We start from the raw sequence: 27,900 nt of genomic DNA on the forward strand, positions 1-27,900 counted from the left end.
AAGAAATAAGGCTCTGTACAAAACTGAGCGTTCGCTTGATACGTAGTCGGTCTAGGGTCGATTCCTGCTGGTGGTCCCATTGGGCTATTTCTCGCTCCAGCCACGACTGGTATATCAAAAGCCGTGGTATGTGCTAACCCGTCTGCGGGATAGTGCATATAAAAGATCCCTTACTACTAATAGAAAAATAAAGCTGGTTTACTCGCAAAATTACCAAATGTTTGACATTCAATAGCCGATGATTTATAAATCAATGTCCTCTCGTGGTGTCGTTTAACAAAAAAAAACTTTTATGACTGCACAAAACTGCGACGGAAATTAACGTTGATTTCCGGAAGCTCCGGCCGAGTGGCTCCGAGTGGTCGAGTGTCTCCGAGTGTGAGCAATGATGACAGGAAAGACCGGTCTATTTTGAGAGGAGGGAACATGCAAGTTGTTTGTTTTCCCCCCGCATGATACAAAATTCATTGTTGGTCGTAAAAGCAGTCCTCTGAACGATCGTTTTTTTTGCGCGTTGCTTACGCAAAATGATATATCAATTTGCGTAACCTGTTTTTTTGGTTTCACAAAAATTAGAGCACCATATGATTACGGGTTACGCAAAAAGGAAATGGCCCGGGTTACCTGGATTTATTTTTGCGTAACCGATAAATGGGTCACGCATTTTTTCAATTCTCAGAGGCCTAAAAAGTGTTCTCTGAAGATTGTATTCGAGTTCACATTTAATTTGTTTTATATGTGATTTTTCATATGACAGTACACATTATATTAGGGTACTGTTTCAACTTTCAGTTGTCAGTTATACTACTTGTAGGCCTACTGTGTATTCGACTTAATGAGTGGGGCGGGACGTATCCCAGTGGTAAGGTGCTCGCTCGATGTGGGATCGATCCCCGTCGGTGAGCCCATTGGGCTATTTTTCGTCCCAGCCAGTGCACCACCCTGTTTGTGGGATGGTGCATATAAAACACCTCTGGCTGCTAATCGAAAAAGAGTAGCCCATGAAGTGTTGACAGTGGGTTTCCTCTCACAATTTCTGTGTGGTCCTTAACCGTATGTCTGACGCCATATAACCATAAATAAAATGTGTTGAGTGTGTCGATAAATAAAACATTTCGTTCTTTTTTTTCTTTCAACTTAATGTGTTTTTTCGACTTAATGTGTGGGTTTTTTTTTACATCGGACATCCTGTTTTCAAACTTAAGTAAATAGGTGCTTCGAAGCCATGCACACACCCCTGCCACCTTTTCCCTGTTATTATGCTCAGAATGCTGCAAGTGCCATATTTGTAGACAATTTTTTTTTCATGGGAAGCATGAATGTTCAAAGACCCCAGCAGAAAAAACACATTGACTGTTGGTTAAGCTCTCGAAACATTAATAACAGATCCTTTTACTTTTCTTACCCTGGGCCACCAGACTGACAGTGCATTCTCCCCCTTTAAAATCACACTGACTGCCCCATCCCTCCTTTAAATAAACTGCAAAAATTTTATTCAAGTTTGTTTTGTTTGACGACACCTCTAGAGCACAAGTTATTAATCATCGGCTATTGGATGTCAAAACGTTTTGTAATTCTGACAGTTTTAGGAAACCTACATTTTTTTTCATTAATAGCAAGGAATCTTTTATATGCATCATTCCACATACAGCATAACACATACCACTGCCTTTTATACAGGCCTCTGACAAATGTTACCGGCCTTGGTGGCGTCGTGGCAGGCCATCGGTCTACAGGCTGGTAGGTACTGGGTTCGGATCCCAGTCGAGGCATGGGATTTTTAATCCAGATACCGACTCCAAACCCTGAGTGAGTGCTCCGCAAGGCTCAATGGGTAGGTGTAAACCACTTGCACCGACCAGTGATCCATAACTGGTTCAACAAAGGCCATGGTTTGTGCTATCCTGCCTGTGGGAAGCGCAAATAAAAGATCCCTTGCTGCTAATCGGAAGAGTAGCCCATGTAGTGGCGACAGCGGGTTTCCTCTTAGAATCTGTGTGGTCCTTAACCATATGTCTGACGCCATATAACCGTAAATAAAATGTGTTGAGTGCGTCGTTAAATAAAACATTTCTTTCTTTCTGACAAATGTGAGAGCGATAGGTTCATTTGTGTGTCGCTTGCGTAAATATAGTTTTGCGTAACTTATTTTTTGTTGACGCTTTAAATTTATGACATCATTTACATGGTCAGGGCAGGAAGTAGCCCAGTGGTAAAGCACTCGCTTGTTGTGCATCTGGTCTAGGATTGATCCTCGTCGGTGGGCCCATTGTGTTATTTCTCATTGCAGCCAGTGCACTACGACTGGAGTGGTATATCAAAGGTCATGGTATGTGCTATCCTGTCTGGGATGGTGCATATAAAAGATCCCTTACTAATGAATTTTTTTTAGTTTTTTTGTCAAAATGACCATAAGTTTGAAATCCAATAGCTGATGATTAATAAATCAGTGTGCTCTAGTGGTGTCGTTAAACAAAAACAAACTTTAACTTCATTTACATGGTCATGACAGGTTACGTAAAAACAAAATGGGTTACCTGAATTTGGTTTTGCGTAACTCATAAAATTGGTTTGTACAAAATTTTAATTCTCAGAAGCCTGTGATAACCAGTCGTGATGCACTTCAAGTACAATTCATCTTTGCCGTAAGATTTACTACTACTAGTATTTTTTATTCAGAATTATTGGGGGGAGGGGGGGGGGGGGAGAACCGCACATAAGCTAAGCAAGCGCTTTACCACTGGGATACATCCCACCTCTACAAGATCCAGATAATTCAGATAATTATTAAAACCAAAATGTATAAAAATTAGTTTTTCCCAACGAGCTATTATTTTCAAATTAATGATTATATTTTTATTTTTTTTCACCAACAGATACCACACTACAGTTAGCATTATAGCTATGCCACGGCCCAAGGCAAATAAGAAAGTGTTGGGAAAAGCTCTAGCTGCTGCCAAAAATATTCACTATGGAAGAACAACTCCCACAAAAGCAAGAAAAAAGAATGTAAAAACCAGTCAGCTTGTGGAGGACTCCACAAGCAATGAAAAAGATGTTGGGAATAGAATACTGAACAGTCCTACTAAGCGGCTGTTTAATGGTTTGAAACGTGAATTGATGCCACTGGCCAATCAAAAGAATGCTGTGGCTATGAAGGGCTACATGAGAGGCCAGTTTGAATTTCTCGGAATCCAGGCACCAGGCCGACGTGCTGCAGCCAAACAAGTAAGTAACTCTGTCTGTCCATCTGTCCCACATTAGTTTTTCAGATGTTTTTCTTTTCTTTTCTTTTCTTTTCACAATGCCTTGAGATATTCAAATGAGCTCTGTGATCTAGTGAATAAGCTGCTGAACAATCAAGCTGATGACAGTGATTCAAATCTCATCAAAGCTGGCTCACACTTTCATTCATCTTTCTCATCTATCACTCTCTGCCTGTCATTCTCTTATCATATCTTAAGATAAAAAAACTTTCCAATTTCTCCCACAATTTTCAATCTGTTTCGATACTTTCTGTCACTTTCCTCTGACTGTGTCTTCTGAGCTGCTCCACCATTGCCTACCTGTCCCAACTTCCTTCACGGGTGGGGTCTCTGTATTTCACTGCACCCACCGGGCATCCTCGTCCTCTGCCACTAATAAAGCTGGTCTGATCCACGGCACTAATGACCGCCAGCATTAGGGGTGTATGTTGGTTACAAGTGCCTCTTAACAATGACAGAAGTAACTAAGGAACACTCCCCAAAATGGTCAGACTAAGCCACAGCTAAAAGCTGATGGGGAATGGCAGGTGTGTGTGGCATGGATAGCCACAAGAGAGAAGCACCTGTCACGGTTGGAGAAACAAGGTTTGGGATGTGGAGGTGGACAGCGAAAGAAGTTGAAAGATAGGAGGAGTTGCCAGATTGGGGAGAAATGAGATAGAATTTAAAGGAGAGAAAGGAAAGGGGGCAGTGGGATTAGAAAAAAAGAGAGATGCTGAGCTGAACTGTTGTGAATTACTTTATCATGTACTGCTACAGATCAAGTTTGACCGTCATGGTGATTTATAAATTTTTGACAGTCAGGAGATATGAAAATATGTTTCCTCACTTTTTTGCAATGCCTCAAAATATTGAACTTAAATTTTGTGTATAGTTTTATCATGTTCTGTTAAAGATCATATTTGACTTTCATGGCAATTTAAAAAAAATTCAGTTATGGCCCTTGAACATAGAAGATATGATCATTTGTTTTTCAGATGGGGTTTTTCACGATGCCTTGAGATATTGAGCTGAACTTTTGTGTATCACATCATAATGATTTGTAAAAAATGTTACAGAGTTATGGGCCTTGAATTTAGGAGATATGAAAATTGGTTGGGCCCAGAATGCTTGTTTTTGTGGAGTGGGAAGCAATATTTACTTCTCAGATTTAAATCTGGACCAATTTTTTTTTTACCTCTAATGCAAACATGGTACTTTATATAATGTCAAACAATCTGGTTTTAGTTCATTTCAGAGTGCAAGAAACTAGATTCTGTTCAGATTAAAATGTTAGTGGACCTGATGTGGGAACAGCCCGAGAGGGAATTTCAACAAACAGCGCTAGATCTGTGTGCCAAGAGTCTGCCTGTACTGTGTGGAAAAACAGATGAAGACTGTCTCGAGTCCCTGATGTGGACGAAAACCATCATCACTACAAAGAGTTGGTGGGACACAGTAGACTTGTTAGCTAGTAAAGGTATTAAACTCTGATTGGATAGATGTTATTAGATATATCTCATCTCTCACAGTGACCTCATTAGCTGATTGATGGGGCTACCTGTAGGTAGTAGTGTTGGTATAAAGTGCTCCTACTACCAGTGGCTGGTGGGAATGTCTCTTACTTCTGTCGGACTCTCATGCAGAGGATCTGTGATTCAAATCCCCTCAGTGGGATAAATTTATCTGTTACTGTTTAAATGCCTGTGGCCCACACTGAGGTGTGTGTGTTTGTGTGCGTGTGTGTGGTCGGATGTATTTTATGCAGATTTTGCATGGTTATGCGGTGAACCCTTACATATTAAAATGAACAGTTGCTGTTTCCAGAAAGGTTATGTGGTGAACACGTATATATTAAAATTAACTTGCTATTTCAAAAAAAATTCCACTGTTTTTCAGATATTTGAGTTTTAATTTTTTTTATTAAAAAGTGAATATAAGCCAGAACGGTAGTATACATTTTACGGTTAGATTATTCACCAATTACTCAAACATAATTCATACAACCGAACAGTCGGTTACCTGGGTAACAAAAAAAAGAGAACAAACTTCTGGTTACATAAAATTTTGAAATATCATCTCCTGATTCATTGGATTCTGTTTTTCTCTGCAGTTGTTGGTGGATTAGTATCTCACAGTCCAACTAAACTAAACCCGGTAATGGATGCCTGGATCCAGGATGAGAACATGTGGCTTAGGAGAACGGCCATTCTTCATCAGCTGGGCTACAAGAACAAAACCGATCAGGACAGGCTTTTCAGGTTGGTTTTTCTCTTTATAGGTGGGACATAGCCCAGTGGTAAAGCACTTGCCTGATGTGCTGTCTGTCGGGGATTGATCCCATTGGGCTATTTCTCATTCCAGCCAGTGCACCACGACTGGTATACCAATACCATGGTATATATAAAAGATTCTTGCTACTAATTTAAAAAATGTAGCAGAATTACCAAAGGTTTGACATGCAATAGCTGAGAAATCAATGTGCTCCAGTGGTGTCGTTACCCCCCCAATTTTTGTTTTTTAAATTTCTTTACAATTTATTCAACATTTATTGTATAAATTATATGAATTAAATATTGTTTTGGCACAGCTCTTTACGTGGAATGATGCATATGAAAGATCCCTTGCTACTAATGGGAAAATGTAGTGTATTTTCTCTGTAAGATTTCATGTAGAGCACACTGATTTATTAATCATCGGCCCCTGCGCGTGCTGTATAACCTCACCGTGGTGCAGGGGTGTAACATTCTCTTTGAGAATGGCCAATACAGCACAAATTGAAGTTTAGAATAAAATTCAGTGTCCGTAAAATTCTGTGATATTTGTATTTGTATTTTTGCACAGTTCTTTACACTGTTTTTGTTTAAACCTTGAATTTTTATATTGATGTTGATCATCACTTTATTTATTTATTTGCATTACCATAGTTTGACACCCAATAGCCGATGTATTTTTCATGCTGGGGTGTCGTTAAACATTCATTCATTCATTCATTCATTCATTCATTATTAATCATCGGCTATTGGATGTCAAACATTTGAAAATTTTGACAAAGTCTAAGAAAGGAAACCCCGCTACATTTTTCCATTAGTAGCAAGGGATCTTTTATATGCACCATCCCAAAGACAGGATAGCACATACTACAGCCTTTTGAAATACCAGTCGTGGCTCACTGGCTGGAGCGAGAAATAACCCAACAAGCCCACAGATGGGGATCAATACCAAACCAACCAAACATCAAGCGAGCGCTTTACACACATTCTGCCCTCTTACCTTTGTTCGACACTCAATAGCTGATGTTTTGGGGGTTTTTTTTTAACTTCATAATTTTCAAATATGAATCCCATCTGTCTTTTCAAAATTCACTGGCTTTTATGTTTTTTTCAAATGAGAATAAGTGATTTAACTGATTTTAAATTTTTTAAATTGACTATAGACCTTTAATGGGACTGTGGGTTAATAAATTATTATTAAATCATTTTAGAACAATTTAATATTTTATGATTTTGGCATAACATGCTTCTAAATCGTCTTCACTCATTTGTGCTATAATTGTTTAATTAGTATAATAACTGGATTTATTTTGGAATTATGGCCCAATATTATAAACTACTGTAAACCATATTAATATTGCAACATATTTTTTTCACGAATATGTACCTTAGCGCATGTTCACGACATTTAAATTTCACGAATAACAGTTGGCATCTCAAAAAATAATGACCATAGTTTGACACCCAATAGCCGATGTATTTTTCATGCTGGGGTGTCGTTAAACATCCATTCTGTTCTATTCTATTCTGTAAAACCCCCCAAAAACCCAAATGTTTGACATCCAACAGCCAATGATTAATTAATCAACGTGCTCTAGTAATGTAGTTAAACAAAAGTAACAAACTTTAACTGTAAAAAAACCCCCAAACCTAAATGGCCAATATTGCCCATATCGGTCTTGAAAAACACACCTCATTGTCGGAAAAGCAGTGTTTCCTGTTACTTGACATCAAACAATTGTCTTTGGTACCAAGTAAATAGGATTACCCACCTTGCATGTAACAGAAACACTGATCACGGCTTTAGGTATTAACAATTAATAAACCAGGACCTTTGGTATTCAAAACAATTAACGTTTATTTGCCACTGATTGGTGTGGTGCTCATTAGTAAATAGTAGAGAAGAAACCCCAACCACTTAAGTAAGCTTGTTCAGTAACCTGTTATTTTTGTATTATTTTGAGTTTTATTTGCGGAACGAGAATACTGAAGTGCAAATTTCAAGTTTTTATCACGGAATATAAATTTCCAGTATATTATGTTTCAGATACTGCTCGACTTGTGCTGATGAGAAGGAATTTTTCATAAGGAAAGCTATCGGATGGGCTCTACGAAATTATCATTATATCAACAAGGATGCAGTCAGAACATTTGTTGCCAAGAACAGATCAAAGTTATCTGACCTTTCCATAAAAGAGGCTTTGAAACATGACTGAATGTTGACATTACTAACATTTGTAGAAATTAGTCTCAAATTCATCATAGTGTGCTACTTTAACTTGGAGATTAATGCTTAATATATCAGGAACACTTTTCCCACCATGGGTAGAGATATTTTCAATATTTGTGCATTCTATTTATTTTTGGTCTCTATAAATCCAACCGGAGGGGACTATAGGTTTCATCTCCGTCCTTCTCTGTCTGTCTGTTCGTCCCACAGTTTTCCGGATGTGTTTTTCACAATGCCTTGAGATACTGAGCTGAAATTTTGTGTATAGCTTTATCATGTACTGTTACAGATCAAGTTTGACTTTCATGAGTTACCCTTGAATTTAGGATATAAGATAGTGTTTTCCGTAGCTTGTTTCTGCATGGTGCAGTACCATGCCTCAATAGTCTTGTGCCATCTTGCCTTAACCAGCACCATGTTGCCCTTAGATTAAACAAGCCTTTTTCAGTAATTAATTCTAAAATTGCCTTTATAAAACACCAAAAAAGGTATTATTAATTTTTTTAAATATGCCTTTTATATCTTTTGCCATTCATTTATTAAAGCAAACACATAAATTACATTAATGTTTATTTCAATTAATTTTTGTCTATTTTTAATGAAATACAAGTACCCCGAAAATGGTCAAAATGCCCCAATAGTGTTTGGTCTACCATGCCTTGCCAAATTTCTAGGGAAATAACTAGAAGAAAACAAAATTTCATTCATTCTATTCAGTGTAATCTTTGAATCAGCTTTGAATAGAATACAATTGGTTACTAGTACTTGGCAGACATGTAATCTGTTACTAAGTAACGCACACAAATTCGATACCATAAAGTTTGACTTGCTCAAATGTCCAACATTAAAACTATAAAGGATAACACTACCTGTGCATAACTATGCCTTTGCTTTTACTATTACATACTGTCATCTGTGAGTAAAGAGGTAAAGCATCCTCAGCATCAGGAGATTTCAGACAACATTTTCACAATACAAGGAGACTAACACAAAAAAGCCAATACATCCTTTCTTCTAGGTAACATTCTGTGTAAATGTTGCAGATGATAAAACAACAACACTACTTCAGTGACAAGTAAAATATGATTATATTCTCCAATTCAGTTGATACATGTATTCACGTTAAATGAAGATACTCAATTAATACTGAAAAGTTATACATAAATTGAATATAATTCTGTACATATATACTATATTTTTATAATCTTTATATAAAAATATGTTAAAGAATAGTTGTACTCTTTATAATATTCTCTATCATGTAAATAAAGACTGCATCGTTGAAAGCAGACTACATGTATGACAATTTTGATCACAGAAACTGATTACAAACTTCCATGTGGCTGCCTTCACAATCCAGCATTATTTAATTCACTAACAGCTAAACATAATTCCGCATGTGAATCAAAACACATTGTCTGATTTGGTGCATGCATCCTTACTCTTTTGTCAAAAGTCTTTATAAAGTCTGTATAAGGTCACTTTTGTTGTTCCATCTTCTGTCTAGGATAAACCTACAATTTCCTCTGTGTCTGGATCAATGTCGATGTCAAAGAAACAAGGCCGTGTTGGAAGACCAGGCATGGTGCTCATCTGAAACAAAATATTCTTAAACCTTAGTTCAGAAACATCAACAATTACTCAAGTTTAACCTGCATATCAATCAGAGAGAGAGAGAGGAGGGCAGTTGCCCCCCCCCACAGAATCTCTGCCCCCACCCCCCTAGGATTTTGATCAGGGTACAGCCCTGCTGACCAGGACAGTGGGTTAGTGGTTAGTTAAGAGTGTGTATAGTGGCATTACACCTACACATTGTTAAATTCACTCTGGGTGGGAACCTGTACTGGTATATGAACCTAGTAATTACCAGCATTAAAGTTATAGTCTCTGGTTACCATATTATAACATCATGTACAAATATGAAATACAAGCTCAAATGCACTTTTAAAAAACGTGTGTGTTCGCTATGAAAGGAGATCGTCAAAAGTATACGCTCGATTCGTCGCCTGTGCCACCATTGCTCGGCAAAGCACAAACGACAGCCTGTTGTCAGTTTCAGTTAACACGTGCGTTTGCCGATTTAAAACCGGTTTGATCTTGACAATGTATTATAGACAATTGTACCTTCCTATTTCAGAATTAATATTTTATAAAGTGTTAGTAAAACTTTTACACTTTAGTTTGTATACTAGTAACACATTGATAATGTATATATTTTAAAATAAAATATACTAAAGTAGGCAATGAACGTTTTCACTTCTTAATTTTTACGCGTGTTAAAATCGACAAATTCAAATAAATATTCTTTCATTTGGAAAGGGTGAAGTTAGTTGGGGTTTTTAGGGTGTGTGTGTGTTTTTTGTTTGTTTTTGTTTTTGTTTAACGACATCAATTGGATGTCAAACATTTGGTAATTTTGACATATAATCTTAGAGAGGAATCAGGTGCATGTGCAGGGGGAGGGTATTTGAGGTTGAAACCCTTACCTGCCCAAGCTTAAAAAAATTGAAATATATTTTCTGGGGAGCATGACCCCACATAAACTTCGCTCAACACAGTTTATAACCCCAACCCCGCTGAAATCCCTGCACACGTGCCTTGGAAACCCGCTACATGTTTTAATTATTTTTTTTAGCAAGGGATCATTTATATGTACCATCCCAAAGACAGGATATCACATACCATGGCCTTTTATATACCCACCGATGGGGATCGATCCTAGACTGACCGCGCATTTCCAAGAAAACACCTTTTTATGTCTAAGTAATTAATAAAAATGTTATGTAAATTGAACACAACACCCTCTTCCTCTACCCTTAGAGCGGTACGTAATTATTAACACCCCCTTACATATAACGTGTATGCCAACCGCTGGCAAATCCCCCACCGACCCCTGGAAAGGTGTTGTACCATACCTCTATGGATATAAATACATGTATGTTTTGGAGATATGAGACGACCCCTCGATCAAGACAGTTAAATTTGCTCAAAATCACGTGAGAAGCTCAGCACCTGCGCAAATTGCGTAAAGTCCCAGTTCTACTGGCATCCCGCTAACTGAAGAAAAACAAATCTAGCCATTGCGTTTATAGTTGACCTATATAATGTAGATAAGCGAGCATTGCGAAACTATAGCGATGTGGTGGACCTTTTATGTACCAAACAGAACTGAATCATCTATTCTATATGCTTAAATAATAAAAATATTCCAGGGACTGCAGCTTTAACCACTGATACCGCTTTCAATAACTAAATGATATATTCATCAACAGAATATCAGAGATGAGTGAAGAGATACTTGCCGACTTCAACAACACATTTTCAATAACTGAATGACATATTCATTAACCCTCTCAGTATAAAAGCTCCAAGGACACATGAGAAAACAATTGAAATACCTGTTACATATTCAAGAGGGTGAGCACTTGTGAATATTTTAACTGCTTTCCATTGTAACCTTCATATCACATTCGTTTAACATTAGATGCAAAAACCAGTTTAGTAAATGACTGCAAGCACTTGGCCTCCTAATATGCCTTAAGTCTCAATCCTATAAAACCACTTATAAGACACAAAACCCCAACTTAGATCTCTAACACCACATTTTAGCAGTCCAAATACCTTGTGTGAGCTTTGAATGTAAAGTTCTTTTTTTTTAATACAGTAGATAAAAGCCTGGAAAAGTACATACAAGACCCGTAGCTGTGTATCATAATAATTAATTTATGTGATGAAAGTGGACTCTTTTTTTTTTTTTTAAAGTATATACATATGTTGTGTATGTGTGTGTATGTATCGGAGGCCATCAGGGCACATGTGTACGTCTTTGTGTGTGTGGACATATGTTATACTATTATTATATGTACAGCAGTGATTTAGGGCTTCCATCCCTGACATTGCTATGTTTGTGATCTGGGACAATAAAAAAAGAAGAAGATATCCAACAGCTTTGAATCTATGAGAACCAGACTCTTACTGTTCCCACGAGTGGGTATATGAAGCCTGCTCCAATGCTTGCACGTGCCTCTCTGATCGGCAGTGTGAAGTTGATTGGACATCCTTTCAGTGTGGGGTCATGAGAGAGGGATAAGTGAGTCTTGGCCATACAGATCGGCAAATCATTGAATCCCTGGAAGAAAAATACATTTTCATTTAGTGATGTAAAGCCTACACATACATATCCAAGCTTAAAATTAAATTAATTAAACCCTGTTTAAAATAAAACTTTGCTTTACAGTAAATAGGGCCAAACAATTAGTTAAAAAAAATTCTCTTCCCTGATGAGATGCAAAAATGACTTTCCAAATCAACTTTCAAAATGATGCATCTTCAGTACCATGCTTGCTACACGAATCCATAAATACTGCCATTTATAGCTACACAATTTAGCAATGGTATCTTGTTTAATTATGGGAACATTTATATATCAAAATACCGACAACAAGTGGGACATGGCTGAATAAATTACTTATGTGGACATATTTAACTGATATAATTTCACGTAATATTTTGTTTGTGCACATTAGTTGGTAAGCTGTCCTTAGCATTAACCCTGTAATGCTTATTCATCCAATGTACACTGCATGCATCACTGTTTCTATTAAAATAGTTTTATACTTCATGTTCCCTCATAAAAAAACAACAACCTTGACACAAATTACCTGTCTCTTGTATCGCTCTATTTGCTCCTGAGCCATTGGTTGCAGCTCTATATCATCTGCTCCATAAATCTGAGTGGCTATTATTTTAATCTTTTCCTCAATTGGAAGCTGAAATCAAGGAGTACTGGGTTATCGAAGACAGTGTCTCAGTTAAGAGTGGGCAAAAGAACAATAACATATTACATCATTGAGACCATGTTTATTTAAATTAGATACTACATGGATGGCTGCAAGATTTTTCTAGGGAATGAGTGTAATGTCCAAAAACGGCACCTACAGTATTCCAAAGTAAAACTAACATGCCTTATAGAGGATTTACATGGTCAAATGAATGTCTGGGGATACGGTATGCACATTCGCCCTGGATATATCAGATCCACAGATATCTAATGGTATACAGCTAAGATAATAAATACACACGTGTTGTTAATCTTGTTCTTTGAAATGATCAAATGGTATGGAAAAATATTTGTACAAAAAACAAGTTTGTTAAAGTCAGCACTAGAGCACATTGATTTATTAATCATGGGCTATTGGATGTCATACATTGAGTAATTTGCACATATAGTCTCAGAGGTGAAACCCACTATATTTTTCCATTAGTAGCATGGGATCTTTTATATCTCAGACAGGATAGCACATACCACAACCTTTGATATACCAGCTGTTTTGCATCTGTAGTGGTCAAAATAATTCAAAAGAAAGAATCCATGAACAACTGACCAAATATTTCAGTAATGGAACAGGTCTTCATTGCTATAACAGGCACAGAAATAAGCATAGCATATGGTAAACCATGTACAGGTTACCATAAATCATGGGTTTGGTAACCTCTAGATTATGACACATTTATCAAGTTTACAATTCCCATTGTTATTACTATAAAATCCAAGGGCAGGACATAACACAGTGGGAAAACGCTCGCTTGATGCGCGGTCGGTCTAGGATCGATCCCCATCGGTGGGCCTAATGGGCTATTTCTTGCTCTTGCCAGTGCACCACAACTGGTATATCAAAGGTAGTGGTATGTGCTATCCTGTCTGTGGGATGGTGCATATAAAAGATCCCTTGCTACTAATGGAAAAAATGTAGTGGGTTTCATCTCTATGACTGTTGAAATGGCCATGTTTGACATCCAATAGCTATAAAATCCCTTCACAGACACTGAAATTTGTATTCATTTACATTACTTCTTCCACCGATTCTTGTATATGTGTGACACATATTATGAGGTGTAGTTTTTGTTTAATAAGATTTTATGGAAAATGAAGTACTGTTCTCGAATTTGGAAAAGGCCTGAATGACCATTTAAAAATGTTCTAATTTGGAAACAGCCTGAACGACCATTTAATAATATTCTGATTTGGAAAAGGCCTGAATGACCATTTAATAATGTTCTCATCTGGAAAAGGCCTGAATGACCACTTAATAATGTTCTCATTTGGAAAAGGCCTGAATGACCACTTAATAATGTTCTAATCTGGAAAAGGCTTGAACGACCATTTAAAAATGTTCTAATTTGGAAAGGCCTTGTAATTGGGCAAACTTGTGCCCAATCCTGTTGTTATGTCTGCAATAAATAGACAGAACCACATACAAGCTGTTTTGCCACGTTATTTATGCACAATTTTATTAAGCACAAGAATATTATACCTTAAGACTGTGTATATAACACAACTTACTTCATCTGGAAAGGTTGCTGAATTATTTATTGCACGGTCAGAATTGCCTTTATTACCATAGTAAGATTAAATGGGTATGTAATAATTATGTTTCTAATCAATCAATGTTCTATTTACCGTGACATCGTACAGGAACCTGAAGTTACTGGGCTGCTGAGTAGCTCGATCTACAGCATCAGCCAGTTTGGCTGCCCCTGCCCCGCCCTCCGCAAAGTGTTGGCAAATAACAGCATCAAAGGCTCCAGCCTCTTTAGCCTTCTGTTGGACTAGTTCCAATTCTGACAAGGTGTCGGTGCTGAGAAAAACAAAACAAACCACAAGTTTGTTGGAAAAACTCTGTGTGTGCACTGTATATATACCCACCAATTGTCGCCAGCTAATCTACTCTTGTGGTTTCGACAATTAATGGTAAACTAAAAATCAACATTAGGTTTGCTTTTGGATATCAGTTTTTTTAATATGACATTGGATTGGAATGTTACTAATATAAAGATATTTTTATTGATTTGTACTGACCTTTATTACCTTTTAAATAAATTTCATACTTTTTGATTGGTCAATAGCTAATACAAACCACAAGTACACCGTGTCATTTGCGGGAGAATACAGGATTTGCCGGCATGTACGAAATGTCACGTGATTTGCTCGACTGGTTATACAAAAATACAAACTGCGGAAGAGACCGACAAAATTTTCTCCAACACGCCTCCCTGATTAAATTTTGTTAAAAAAAAAATTCCTGTTTATTTGAAGATTATTCGAGCACCTTTGGCAAAAAAATGTGCTAGATTGTAGTTTTTTGCGTATTAAAAGCTAATGCTAGAACATAACATTGCGTAATCAGTTAATGTGTTAGAACTTATGCTAATTATCACGAAAATATTTCAAGTAATAACTTAACATGCTTTTTACAGGTTCTACAAGTACAACACAACAAATATTTTTGTTCGGCTGTGGAGGTTCAATTTTGTTTTCCCAATATGATTACAACATAATGATAAACGTTTAAAGACCGCAAGATAATAAGATGCTAAGAGTTGTCTTCCTTGCGAAACACAGGGTTCAAATTGATTTCAGGATGAAACCACCCGGAATCCTTGTTGACACTCTTAATACCCAAACAGCTAACAAAAAAGCTGTATATACCTTACATAGTTATTAGTTAACAAAAAAATCCAAAACATATTTTGGAATTTGATGACATTATGTTATTAAACTCAAACTCAAAATGTGTGTGTACTTTATTTAAAAGTTTGACTATTAGTGTAATTTTAGTTTAATTATAAAAAAAGATCTAAAAGGTAATAAATTTGTTACACTGTTTTTAGACAGGGCTTACGGGATTGTACACCCTGTCAAACAATCGCGTATAATTTTATTTATATATTTAATTTTTATTTGTTTGTTTTGTTTTAATTAAATTCCTTTTGCCATTAATTTGCTCCTGAGCTGTTGTGATTGGTGTTCTTATAAAACCACTTGTTTTATTTTATAAATTAATTTGTAATATATGATATATTATGTAAATAAGGGTTATCTGTGGGTGAGTAGAACATTTTGACAAATTATCTATTACATGAAATTATTTCACCAAATTAAAATAAAATTCTCTATTTGTTGTAAAAATCTGCAGTTAGCAAATTTTGTGAGTGGCAGAACTAGCCCTGTAGTATATTATATTCTGAAAGAAAACAAACAGAAATAGTTTGATACACAGGATAGTGCATTACCACTGACATATTTTAACAATTTTTTTTCGATGCACAAAATACACAATGCATTACCACTGATGAGAAAATGTTAATAACTCACCCAAAGGCATTGACAGCAACAACAACAGAAACACCAAATTTGTTAGCATTCTCTATCTGTTTCGCCAAGTTGCAACAGCCTGCACCTAGTAACTCAAGATTCTGCAATAAATAATAAGTAAATTACAATATTTTTATATTTGTTATCTTGAACTCTTGTTTATCAAGTATTAAAGCAGGATAATCAACACTTGAGGAAAACTTCCAACATGGCCGGGGGGGGAATATGTGCCCTTTTAAGTTTAGACCCCATCGGTGGGCCCATTGCACCACGACTGGTACATCAAAGGCCGTAGTATGTGCTATCCTGTCTATGGGATGGTGCATATAAAAGATCCCTTGCTGCTAATCGAAAAGAGTAGCCCATGAAGTGGCGACAGTGGGTTTCCTCCCTCAATATCTGTATGGCCCTTAACCATATGTCCGACGCCATATAACCATAAATAAAATGTGTTGAGTGCATCGTTAAATAAACCATTTCCTTCCTTTTAAGTTTAGAAGTCCTTTTTTTAGTGTCACTGAAGAAGAACCAATACTGTGCCATAATTGTTATTTTTACTGATCTCTAGTTATTTTAGGCATGGTACAACCTTGTAAGACTAAGAGGTAGGTCAATGTATAAAAAGAAAATACTATAAATAATACTACAATCAAACAGGATTAAAAATTACTAAACCAGTATACATATGATTAAATCCAAATAATGGCTAAAATATCCATGACTAATAATTTCAGAATTATTTATGATCATTTCTTGATTATTTTAATAATATATTATATTAAACTGGTAGCAAATGTTTGACAGTCTTTAATAAGACAGTACAAACCTCTTCTGTGTATGGTTTGGGCAGCGGAACACCAGCAGTGACGGTAGGACCACCTCCATGCATCTTGAGAGCTCTCACTGTTGCCACCAGAACAACTGCACTGGGAACCAGCCCCGAGTAGCGACACTTGATGTTGAAGAACTTCTCCATTCCAATGTCTGCCCCAAATCCTGCTTCAGTGACTGAAAGAACAAGCATTTATTTTTATATAAATGTGTGTAGTGTAGTGTCATTTTTAGACACTAATGTGAATACCATTACAAAGATATAAACACTGGCCATTGTGTCAAAGTTCATACACTTTGTCATAAACCGAATTCCATAAACTTTTAAAGGCATTTTCCATGTGCTTTTAAATAATTTTAAAAGAATTTTCTGCAATCATCAACTTAATATTACAATTTTTTATGTTGATATACTACTTTTTGTGTTATTTTAAATGGAGAAAAAAATGACCCAACTAAAAATTCCTCGACTTTTCAGGATTAGAAATGACCTTTGCAAATTCCATGACTTTTATTTTCAGGATTCCCATGAACCATGTGTGGGTAAATGAAGGACCTGAATGCTTTTTTGAGTAACCTTAATTTTTTTTGGCCACAGATTCTTAAGAATGAAAGAAACAAAATACATTTGTATTAAAACAAGAATTCTGCAGAATTAAATGCCTCACCTATCAAACTTATTCGATTAATAAATAATTTGTGATGTGACATTCAGAATTAATATAGTTCTAGTTTAATACATTTTATACTTTAAAAATGCACCAAGATTAATATTCAAAGATGCAACTATAAACAAGCTTCATTGGTCTAGGACTTATAGCTTGTGAGAAATGGACATAAACACGAAAACTTAACATTGAGGTGCAACTATAGGTTTGATTGGTCTAGGACTTATAGATTGTGAGAAATAGACATAAACACGAAAACTTAACATTGAGGTGCAACTATAGGTTTGATTGGTCTGGGAGAAATCTTAATGTTGGAGCTAATCGCAAATGTTAACACCATCGGAAATGGATTTCCTAGATATATATATATATATATATATATATATATATATATATATAAAATGCCTTTTGACATTAAAGGCAAGGGGGGGGGGGGGTGTCAATCCTATGACTCATTGAATCTCAGTGATTACTTCACTGACTTAATTTATTTATACAGATTTGATTCACTTACCCACAAATCCCTTCTCCCCGACTAGTTTGAGTGCTATCATGTCCGCAAGTATAGACGAGTTTCCATGAGCAATGTTGGCAAATGGCCCAGCGTGCACAAACACTGGCGTGCCCTGCAAAGTCATAATTTACAGAAAAGTAACGTAAGTAAATTTAGTACAAATAATAAGCATTCTGAAAATACTGCTAAAGCAAGATATGTGTCTTATCAGACCCCAACAAATTTTCATTTCTTCTAAGTTCAAGGGCCATAACTGTTAAAATTGGGTAAATTGCCAAGAATGTCAAACTTTATCTGTAACTCAAAATTATAATATTATTTTAGCAAGTTCAGCTTAATATTTTGACGCATTGAAGAAAAATAAGTCCAGAAAGCCATATTTGGGACAGATGGATGGACGGATGGAGACAAATTAATTTTAATTTAAATTACCCTGCACCGAGATGAAGTTGAAGTTTGTTTTGTTTAATGACACCACTAGAGCACATTGATTAATTAATCATTGGCTATTGGATGTCAAACATTTGGTAATTCTGACAAGTAATCAGAGGAAACCCGCTACATTTTTCCTAATGCAACAAGGGATCTTTTATATGCACTTTCCCCATAGACAGGAAAGCACATACCACGGCCTTTGACCAGTTGTGGTGCACTGGTTGGAACGAGAAAAACCCAATCAGTGGAATGGATCCATAGAGGTGGTTTGATCCTGTGAAGCAAGCACCTCAAGCGAGCACTCAACCAACTGAGCTAAATCCCGCCCCACACCAAGATGAATATCCACCAGTACAGCTTATAGTGTGTAAGAAATTAGTCAAGCAGCCACCAAAGAGTACTGTAAATCGTATTAATATTGCGACACGTTTTTTTCGCGAATGTATACCTTAACGCATGTTCGCGATGTGTAAATTTCGCGAACGACCGTTGACAGCTAAAAAAAAAAAGTGTATGAAGACAGCTCACTGTAATTGTTAAAAAGTTACTGTCTGTAAATCAATATTCTGTTATCCTACATCAAGCAATTGTGCCTGGTACAGAGTCTATAGAGGGGATTAGGCCCTACCCACCTCACCTGTATTAGAATCACAACTCACTGCTTCAGTTGTTAACTGTTAACACCCTTTGGTAGATAAAACAATAAACGATTTGTCGCCATTGATTGAAGTTACAAAAAACAATTAACAATTAGTCGCCATCAAGGAGAGCTCATGTATAGGCTGTGCCTGTTGAGTGAATCTTTTTGTTAATTTTATTCTCAATAAAATATTTCAAAACAAAACAAATTAGTCACAGTGTATGTCAGCTTGTTCAATAAACATGTTATTTTTGCATAATTTTGAGTTTCATTTCTGAAATGAGAGTACTGATATACATGAAATAAATACAAAATGTTTATCAAAAACGCTTGGAAATTTGTTGTTGCAACATGTATCGCTATCTGCAGAAAACGAATGATGATCCTAAAATTGAAGGCCACATGCTACCGGATCCAACAGACGAAGCACTCGCAATGGAATCGGCCAACAGTGAAATTGTGAAATTGATGGATGATACTAGTACCCGAAAATTGAGACATCACTTTAAGCACACTTCAAACTGGAAAATAGTGTGTGCGTATTAATTTCGCGACATAAGGTTGGACGCGAATGACACGAAATATATATGCACACATTTTTTTCACAGTTTACAGTATCAAAAGGTGGCCTTTAAAGACAGGTGGCTGCTTAATACAGATAATCATCAGATAATTTGGGAGACAATATGAGTGGCATATAGCTAAATAAAAAGTTATTGCCATTTTATTACCAAAAACATAACTTCTTATTTCACTTCCTGACTTTGTTAAAACAAAACGCCCAAAGAAAGAAAGAAAAAAGTAGAGCAACATAAATGATTACCTCAAGAGTCTGCATCAAGTTTGGTCGGATGGCATCTTTCATCAGGACTGCTAATGCACCACTCACACCCTACAACAATAACACTGTTAACAATACACACAAAAATCAAACAGACTTGCTTGAACTATATACAATACATTTTATTTCTCTCATCCTCAGGTATATGGAACAGAGCTATCCCACGAAAGAAAGCTATGCAAGAAATTTCTATTTCACATGGAATGTCATGCATTTGCATTTAACATGACATCATTGGTACATGTAATATTGGTGACGTGAGGTCATTAGACACGTTTTAAATTAATATTTTGTTGTTAAAACCTTCATTATAAATGCTATCTTGTTAATTTGTAGTGTTAAATTTTATTTAACACATGAAACAAACACAATTGTGTAGTTTATTTATGAAAAAATGGTCCAATAAAAAAATTACTTTTTCAACCATCTTTGTCTGTTTGTGTAAAATAATGGTTTATTTATCAAATAAATGAGAGAAAAAGGCTCCCATCATATGCAGTAATGTGGGATAGAAAAAGTACACCATTGGTGGTGAAAATTTCAACCCTGGGATTAGGCAAGCCTCTTCCCAGGACAAAATCGTGTGTACTTTTTCTATCCCACATGACCGCATATGATGGAGTCTTATAATACAAATGTTATTGAATGCTTAATGAGAGAAATATCATTAACATGTTTTTTTAGTTCTGGTAATATTTTCAAACTGTAAAGGCTTAATTGTATCTATTGCACAAAACAAATACAAATTCTTAAAGTTAATTTTGATTATTAATGATAAGTAGAGCTGGGCGGTATACCGTATATACCGTTCAGTATTGGTATTATTTCAATACCAATTTACCGTAGGGAGCAAATTTCAAAATACTGCAATTTCGGTATTGAAAAATATTTCCCGGAAAGCACTAATAATATACCCGACGAACGCAAAATGGGTTGGTATAAATCAGACGAGAGCCTTGTGTATTTAATTTAATTGTATTTAGATGAAATTAGCGGGTGAGCCTTAACACAGGCGTGCATTTAAAGCCAAATAAACCGAAAGTAGTGCTCGATATCGGTATCATGTCAATACCGAATACCGTACCGATACTGACGTAAATCACACCCAAAATACTGATATCGATATCGAACCTCAAACCCAGCTCTAATGATAAGCTTATTACTTCAATGCTTATTGTAAGTGTCATTTAAGCTAATTGATTGATTAAAAACATATTTTATTGCATATAATATATATATATATACAAAAGGATGAGGCCCTCTCCTAATTACAAACATTAAATTGTACAATAATGGCAACTGCAATTTTCAATAAATAAATCAATAAATCAATTAAAGTAAAAATTAGTGAAAAACAATTTTAAAAACTGAAAGAACAGAAAAGGAAAAGAGAAATAAAAGTAACTGATGGTTTAATAGTATTCATTATTAACACAGAATAAAATAAATGTTTAACACTCCAGCACGAAAAATACATTAGCTATTGGGTGTCAAACTATGATATATCCAAAATATTAAGTGATGATCAGTTAAACAGATGAACAGTTAAAGTAAAACTCAATGTAAAGAACTGTACAAAAAAATACAAATATCACAGATAGGTAAAATTAAAATTGTGAATAAAAGTCAGTATCATGTAGAAATTGTAATAAAAGTTCTGGATGGAATCGAAAGGATTCCATCACATTTCTTTGACCAAAAATATATTTTCTAGTTTCTTTGAGATGACTGCACTCGAACAAAATGTGGCGCACCATCAGAGTACACTGACAGTGCTCACACCAAGGTGAAGGATCCTTTTTCAAGATAAATGAATGGGTCAAATATGTATGACCGATGCGAGCCCAACTGGTAAGTAATAACAATATAATAGTAAAAACTAACAACACATAAATAAATGATTTCACACCACAAGATATTTTCTTAGTCAAATCGTTGTGTCTGTTTAATGTATTTGTGAACATGCTTAAATATTTGTTTATTAGTATCATCATTAAGTGTGCGCATGTAGATGTAGATGTACATATATTCAGTTTCAAAGAGGCCTATCGGTATTTTCAAGCCGAAAATGAATTTAAACCATTGGGCACTGTCTGACATAAAAGTAAATACTGAGTCAGTAGAAAGAAATGTGAATGAAAGGATATAAAATAATATAAACAAAAAGAAATCAATAAAGAGAAATTGCATTACAAACCGTTACTTTGTACAATGGGTGTGTAGATAAACTATAAGTAAATTATTAATGTTATTAGCATGCACACACATGCACACGCACACACACACAGACACACACACACACACACACTGTTAAACACATATATATATATATATTTCATGTAAAGTCATGTTTCAACTATAACATACATACACATAGCATATATAAATACAGATATCTACAAACACACATACATATATACATACATTCATACATACTTAGTATTTCATGTAAAGTCATAAGGTTTCAATTATAGCATACATGAATACAGATTAGTCCATACACACACACAGAGGCATGCTTACATATATTCTTACATACATACATACATTCATCCACCTATAGACAAATACTATACAGGTACATCTACTGATGTATATACCTGCAGACAAATTAATAATATGCAAAATATTCACATGATGCTGTATTATAATATAGACAAATAATATATACATGCTTATGTATACACCTCTACATGGACAAATGGAATACATATACTCCTACAGATGTCCACACACAAACACAATCCACATCGTTATTTAAACATCTGTACACATACTGATTTATGAACTTGTATATGGGCAAATTGTGTATAATCTACTGACAGGCAAATAGTATACACAGTTTCACACAAAGGATATACATACACATCCACTCATGTATACAGTTGTATACATTTACACCTACTAATACATTGTCTATATACTTGCCCATAGACAAACTAACATTATGAGAGTACTGCTAAAGCAATACATGTCCTCTACCAAGCCCAACAATTTTTCGTATCTCCTAAATTTAAGGGACATACCTTTGTGAAAAGTGGGTAAATCACCATGAAAGATAAACACTATCAGTAACAGTAAATGATAAAGAAATATACAATATTTCATCTCAATATCTTCAGGCATTGTAAAACAAAAGTCCAGAAAACACATTTTTAAATCTCCTACGTTCAAGGGGTATAACTCTGTCAAAAATGGGTAATTTGCAATGAATGTCAAACCTGATCTGTAACAGTACATTATAAAACTATACATACAATTTCAGTTCAATATCTCAAGACCTTCTGAAACAAAGGTCCGGAAAAAAAGATTTCACATCTCCTAAGTTCAAGGGCCATAACTCTGCCAAAAATGGGTAATTTGCAATGAATGTCAAACTTGATCTGTGCCATTACATCATGAAGCTAGCTATACACAAAATTTCAACTCAATATCTCAAAGCCTTTTGAGAAAAAAGTCAGGAAAACAAAATTTCACATCTCCTAAGTTCAAGGGCCATAACTCAGAGAGAAAGAGACACAAACACACATACATGTACACAGACACACACAGATAAACACACTCACACAGACACACACTGTATGCTTGTGAAACAATTACAAATCATGAATAGATGTCTAAGTAAGTGAGAACTGACCAGGTCATCTGCAGTAACAGGATCCCCAGCTTTACTGGAGGCGACCACCATGGCTCCCAGCCTTTCTCTCATGTCATGCAGACTCGTAGTCAATGCCAACACAGCCATTATTTCACTAGCCACAGCGATATCAAACTGGGTCTGGAACAAAACACAAAACTAGTGCTGGACATAACTGTTAATATAGACACGCTTGGTGATGCAGGCCAGAACCTGCACACAGATGTATTTAAAAGCTCAAAGGTTTCAAAATAACTCAGTGTTATGAAACCCAGACATATGAAATTTGACCCTTCATGTTTAAAACTAAACCACATTAAAAAAAAAGTTTGTTTTGTTTAACGACACCACTAGAGCACATTGATTAATTAATCATCAGCTATTGGATGTCAAACATATGGTAATTATGACTCGTAGTCATCAGAGGAAACCTGCTACATTTTTTCTAATGCAGCAAGGGATCTTTTATATGCACTTTCTCATAGACAGGAAAGCACATACCATGGCCTTTGTCCAGTTGCGGTTCACTGGTTGGAACAAGAAAAAAACAATCAGCTGAATGGATCCACTGACGTGGTTCGATCCTGCGACACAAGCACTCAACTGACTGAGCTAAATCCCTCCCCCAAACCACATTAAAAACACTTGATTAAACCAACTGAAAAACTACAATGGCTTAGATTTAACACAAGTAAAAAAAATTAAAATGTTCAGACCATATCAGCGAAGAAAGTAGAAAGCTTTTATTAGTCATGTGACCGGAACAGGAAGCAGAGGACTTAGTGGAAGATTTTAAGCCATTCCATTAGCTGTTGGGGTGTTCAGACCAGTCTACTTACATAGGGGGAATACACCATTTGTTAAGGCCAGGTTAAGTTGAAAAGAAATGACCCTTCATGTTTAATTAACAAACAAACAGTGTGCCATTTGCAGCACAATAACAGCTACACAGTGCACCATACAGTAAGTTAGTAACGTTTCTCATGTCAGCTTACTTCCCTTGTCCTCCCCTTTTCTTGTGGTCCCTGACCAATTGTGATCTTCCGAAGGAAGCGATCATTTGTATCCATGACTGAAAATTAATTATACAAAATGCATCACTTTAACTGCTTGGTACCATTTATAAATTACTATGTTTAAATAAAGAACATTTTGCTTTTCCCCAATACAATAATATCTGGCAGATACATCAAATGCCTTTTTAACACTCAAATCAAAGTTGTAAATTTGAGGCAATCATGAAATGTGAATACATCCCAGTGCTGTTTTATTAAAGAGCTATTTTAAGATTTTGGAGAACATGAAGCAAGAATATATTAAAACATTATTGCCAGAAGAAAAAAATCAGTTCCTCAATAAATAACATAACTGAAAACTTCCTAATATGATAACTATATCACCATACCTCTCTGCCAGGTAATGGTCGCTGCATCGATATCCAAGCGTACAAACTTCTTTATCTCCTCTGCTGTGAGATCATTGGGATTTTCTTTTGTAATGCCTAGTTTCTGCAAGACACCAACAAAAGATGGTCTATGATTATCAATAATATTTTGTCTGAATACTACAGAATTCTTCAAGAGTATGAAGTAAGCAACAACATCACAGGTTTAAAAAAGTGCAGTGTACTGAATGTGCTTACAATATAAAATTCCTTGCTGCAAAGCCTAAATTTAGCCACAGAACAGAGGGGGCCATGTCCACCATAATCACTTTCCCTGTCTCGGTAGGTTCATCCCTTTGGCCATCGCACTGACAGGGACCATTCCCAACCCCGACTTTCAACTAGGTACATTCCATCCTTTTTAATAAAATAATTGCTAATGATTAACCAGTATACTGCAGTATTAATAAACATTCATTTCATTACAATGTTATATGACATATGGAGCAGATATAGACAAATTTCATTTTATTACACACCAGTGTAAGATATTACTCATGTCATAACAATTACTCAATATGTAACTAGTGTAATATTGGCACACACAGACTGGCGGGGTAATTTTATAATTTGAATGACGTCGATATTGGAATGACGTCACTTTGTATTTCCCTGCAATAAGATAAACTGGGTGCATGACACATCCTTTTCCCAAACACTAAAAAACATTTCAGTGCAAATTGCTGTTGAAAATGTTTTGTTCAGAGGCTATTAACATATCTTACTTCTGCAATGCGGCTTGTTTGCAGTTGGTTTGTAATAAATAAAATACTAAACTAGCTTACCTGTCATACCATTTTTATGAAACTCGTGAATAGTGTTGGTATCTGACTCGCTTTCGCTAATCAGATACCAAAACTGTTCACTCATTTCATAAAAATGGTATGACAGGAAAGCTAGTTTAGTATTCTATATAGAATACACAGACATAAACAGTTCCACAAAAAGAGTTATTCTTGACTGAACTGTGTTGCTCATTTCCATATCACAACACAAACCTTCAGTCTTCGGAACTGTATCTTGCAAAACTCTCGTTTGCCATTCTTTTCCGGCACCAGTCTCTTAAAGAGAGCCTCGTCTGTCTGGGTTCCCTCATGGAACATGCGTGCCTCAATGGCCGCGGCAAGCAGGTTGTTAGCCGCAGTGATTGCGTGAATGTCGCCAGTCAGGTGCAGGTTGAACTCTTCCATGGGAATCACTTGGGAATAGCCACCACCAGCAGCTCCACCTGTAACAATACATTCAGCCATGTTAAATATTTGGGCAATTGTTTATAAAGATTCCTAATTCTAGACTCAAACAAGGCATGAGAAGGCACGAGAAGGCAAGGCAAGGCGAGGCGAGGCGAGGGAAGGGGAGGGGAGGGGAGGGGAGGCATGAGAAGGCGAGGTGAGGCGGGGCGGGGCGAGGGCGAGGGCGAGGGCGAGGGCGAGGGGGAGGGATGGGATGGGATGGGATGGGATGGGATGGGATGGGATGGGATGGGAAGGGATGGGATGGGATGGGAAGGGAAGGGAAGGGAAGGGAAGGGAAGGGAAGGGAAGGGAAGGGAAGGAAGGAAAGGTTTTATTTAATGATGCACATTTTTATTTATAAGTTATAGGGTGTTGGACATATCGTTAAGGTCCACACAGATGAGAGAGGGAATGTTTTCTAAGCACCGACCCTGAGGTGCATTAACACCAAGCTAAACCAACTATACCATCGTATGGTCACTGCACAATCAAATACTGTATCACAGTTACACCACCATCATTAAACATACATCAACTGTAGAAATCAGCATTATGTCCTTGCAAATTAAACAATTATCAGTATTAGGTGATGAAAACTGTATGGAGTCCTCATAGATTAATACCCCTGCGCATGCTGTAACCTCACTGTGATGCAGGGGTGTAACATTCTCTTTGAGAATGGCCAATACAGCACAAATTGAAATTTTGAGTAAAAGTCAGTATCTATCTGTGATATTTGTATTTGTCTACAGTTCTTTACACTGCTTTTATTTAAATCTTGAATTTTTATATTGATGTTGATCATCACCGAAATTGTTTGCATTACTATAGTTTGAAACCCAATAGCCGATGTATTTTTCGTGCTGGGGTGTCGTTAAATATTCATTCATTTATTCACAGATTAATAATTTAAGTTTACCTTTTATTCCAAATGTAGGTCCCTGTGATGGCTGCCTGACACAAGCAAACACATTCTTGTGAAGACAGGAACCTAGTGCTTGAGCAAGACCAATAGTTGTGGTACTCTTGCCTTCACCTAGAGGAGTTGGGGTAATCCTGCAAATAACACACTTTTCAATAATATACTTTTAACAGAAGGCTTACCATAAGAATAAACATTTAGACATTTTTGTCAAAAACATTTAAAACAAGCAAATCATTATTCCAGTTAGGACCTGCACACTATTTAACTATTTTCCAGTCAAATATCCATTGATGACCAAAGACATGATGATTTTGTTCAGATTAAAATGTTAAAGGGACAGAATCTAGTTTTTAAACACTACAGCATATTTTTCACTATTAGAGCCGTTTATGATCACTGAAATCAAACATTACTTACATGTTATTGTTTATATTATCCATTCCGGTACAACCAAAGTGTTTCTGGTCATCCTGGTGTTTCTAATACCACAAAATGCATTTTTTTATATTTTTAAAAATGCACGTGCGTCTTAGAAGTAAAGGTTATGGAGTCAAGTTTTAGTCTATTTTAAAGGGTATTTCACCGTTTTAATGTCACAAACTCTTGTTTCACTCTATTATAACGTTATCCAACAGTGTTACATGTTTGTAAATTAACTAAACTTAGTGTCCATTTTTTCGGGTTGAAACTAGGGTCTGTGACTTTAATAAATGCTAAAATATTAAAATAAACTCAAAACTACTGCTTTAAAGCTAATAATGGGGATTATTTTCAATATCATTTTTGGGTGGGGTTATATTTAATGTTGAATTAGAAATGAACTTTCC

General features: G+C 36.0%; 2 protein-coding genes across 5 annotated transcripts in view; one reads left to right on the forward strand and one right to left on the reverse strand.

Moving 5' to 3' along the window:
• Positions 1 to 8,673, forward strand: part of LOC121371276 — a 45,847-nt gene extending 37,174 nt beyond the window's left edge. The window contains exons 1-5 of one of the 3 annotated variants that reach the window (XM_041497048.1): positions 2,501 to 2,645; positions 2,877 to 3,228; positions 4,494 to 4,725; positions 5,359 to 5,506; positions 7,566 to 8,673. In XM_041497048.1, the coding sequence (XP_041352982.1) occupies positions 2,617 to 2,645; positions 2,877 to 3,228; positions 4,494 to 4,725; positions 5,359 to 5,506; positions 7,566 to 7,734 (930 nt within the window). In that variant the 5' untranslated portion in view covers positions 2,501 to 2,616 and the 3' untranslated portion in view covers positions 7,735 to 8,673. Of the gene's footprint in view, positions 1 to 2,500; positions 2,646 to 2,738; positions 3,229 to 4,493; positions 4,726 to 5,358; positions 5,507 to 7,565 lie in introns of those variants that run through there. The other 2 variants (XM_041497049.1, XM_041497047.1) reach the window with 2 other exon arrangements.
• A 146-nt stretch (positions 8,674 to 8,819) lies between these two features.
• LOC121371275 (C-1-tetrahydrofolate synthase, cytoplasmic-like) overlaps positions 8,820 to 27,900 on the reverse strand; it is a 42,761-nt gene continuing 23,680 nt past the window's right edge. For both annotated transcript variants that reach the window (XM_041497045.1, XM_041497044.1), the window contains 13 exons: positions 27,068 to 27,204; positions 25,912 to 26,141; positions 24,875 to 24,977; positions 24,465 to 24,541; positions 23,470 to 23,610; positions 19,815 to 19,883; positions 17,917 to 18,028; positions 16,730 to 16,911; positions 15,904 to 16,004; positions 14,209 to 14,386; positions 12,410 to 12,517; positions 11,725 to 11,877; positions 8,820 to 9,341 (listed from right to left, as the gene is read on the reverse strand). In XM_041497045.1, the coding sequence (XP_041352979.1) occupies positions 9,252 to 9,341; positions 11,725 to 11,877; positions 12,410 to 12,517; positions 14,209 to 14,386; positions 15,904 to 16,004; positions 16,730 to 16,911; positions 17,917 to 18,028; positions 19,815 to 19,883; positions 23,470 to 23,610; positions 24,465 to 24,541; positions 24,875 to 24,977; positions 25,912 to 26,141; positions 27,068 to 27,204 (1,681 nt within the window). In that variant the 3' untranslated portion in view covers positions 8,820 to 9,251. The remainder of the gene's footprint in view (positions 9,342 to 11,724; positions 11,878 to 12,409; positions 12,518 to 14,208; positions 14,387 to 15,903; positions 16,005 to 16,729; positions 16,912 to 17,916; positions 18,029 to 19,814; positions 19,884 to 23,469; positions 23,611 to 24,464; positions 24,542 to 24,874; positions 24,978 to 25,911; positions 26,142 to 27,067; positions 27,205 to 27,900) is intronic.

This window comes from Gigantopelta aegis, chromosome 4 (genome assembly GCF_016097555.1).
Source record: "Gigantopelta aegis isolate Gae_Host chromosome 4, Gae_host_genome, whole genome shotgun sequence".
Classification (NCBI taxonomy): Eukaryota; Metazoa; Mollusca; class Gastropoda; order Neomphalida; family Peltospiridae; genus Gigantopelta; species Gigantopelta aegis.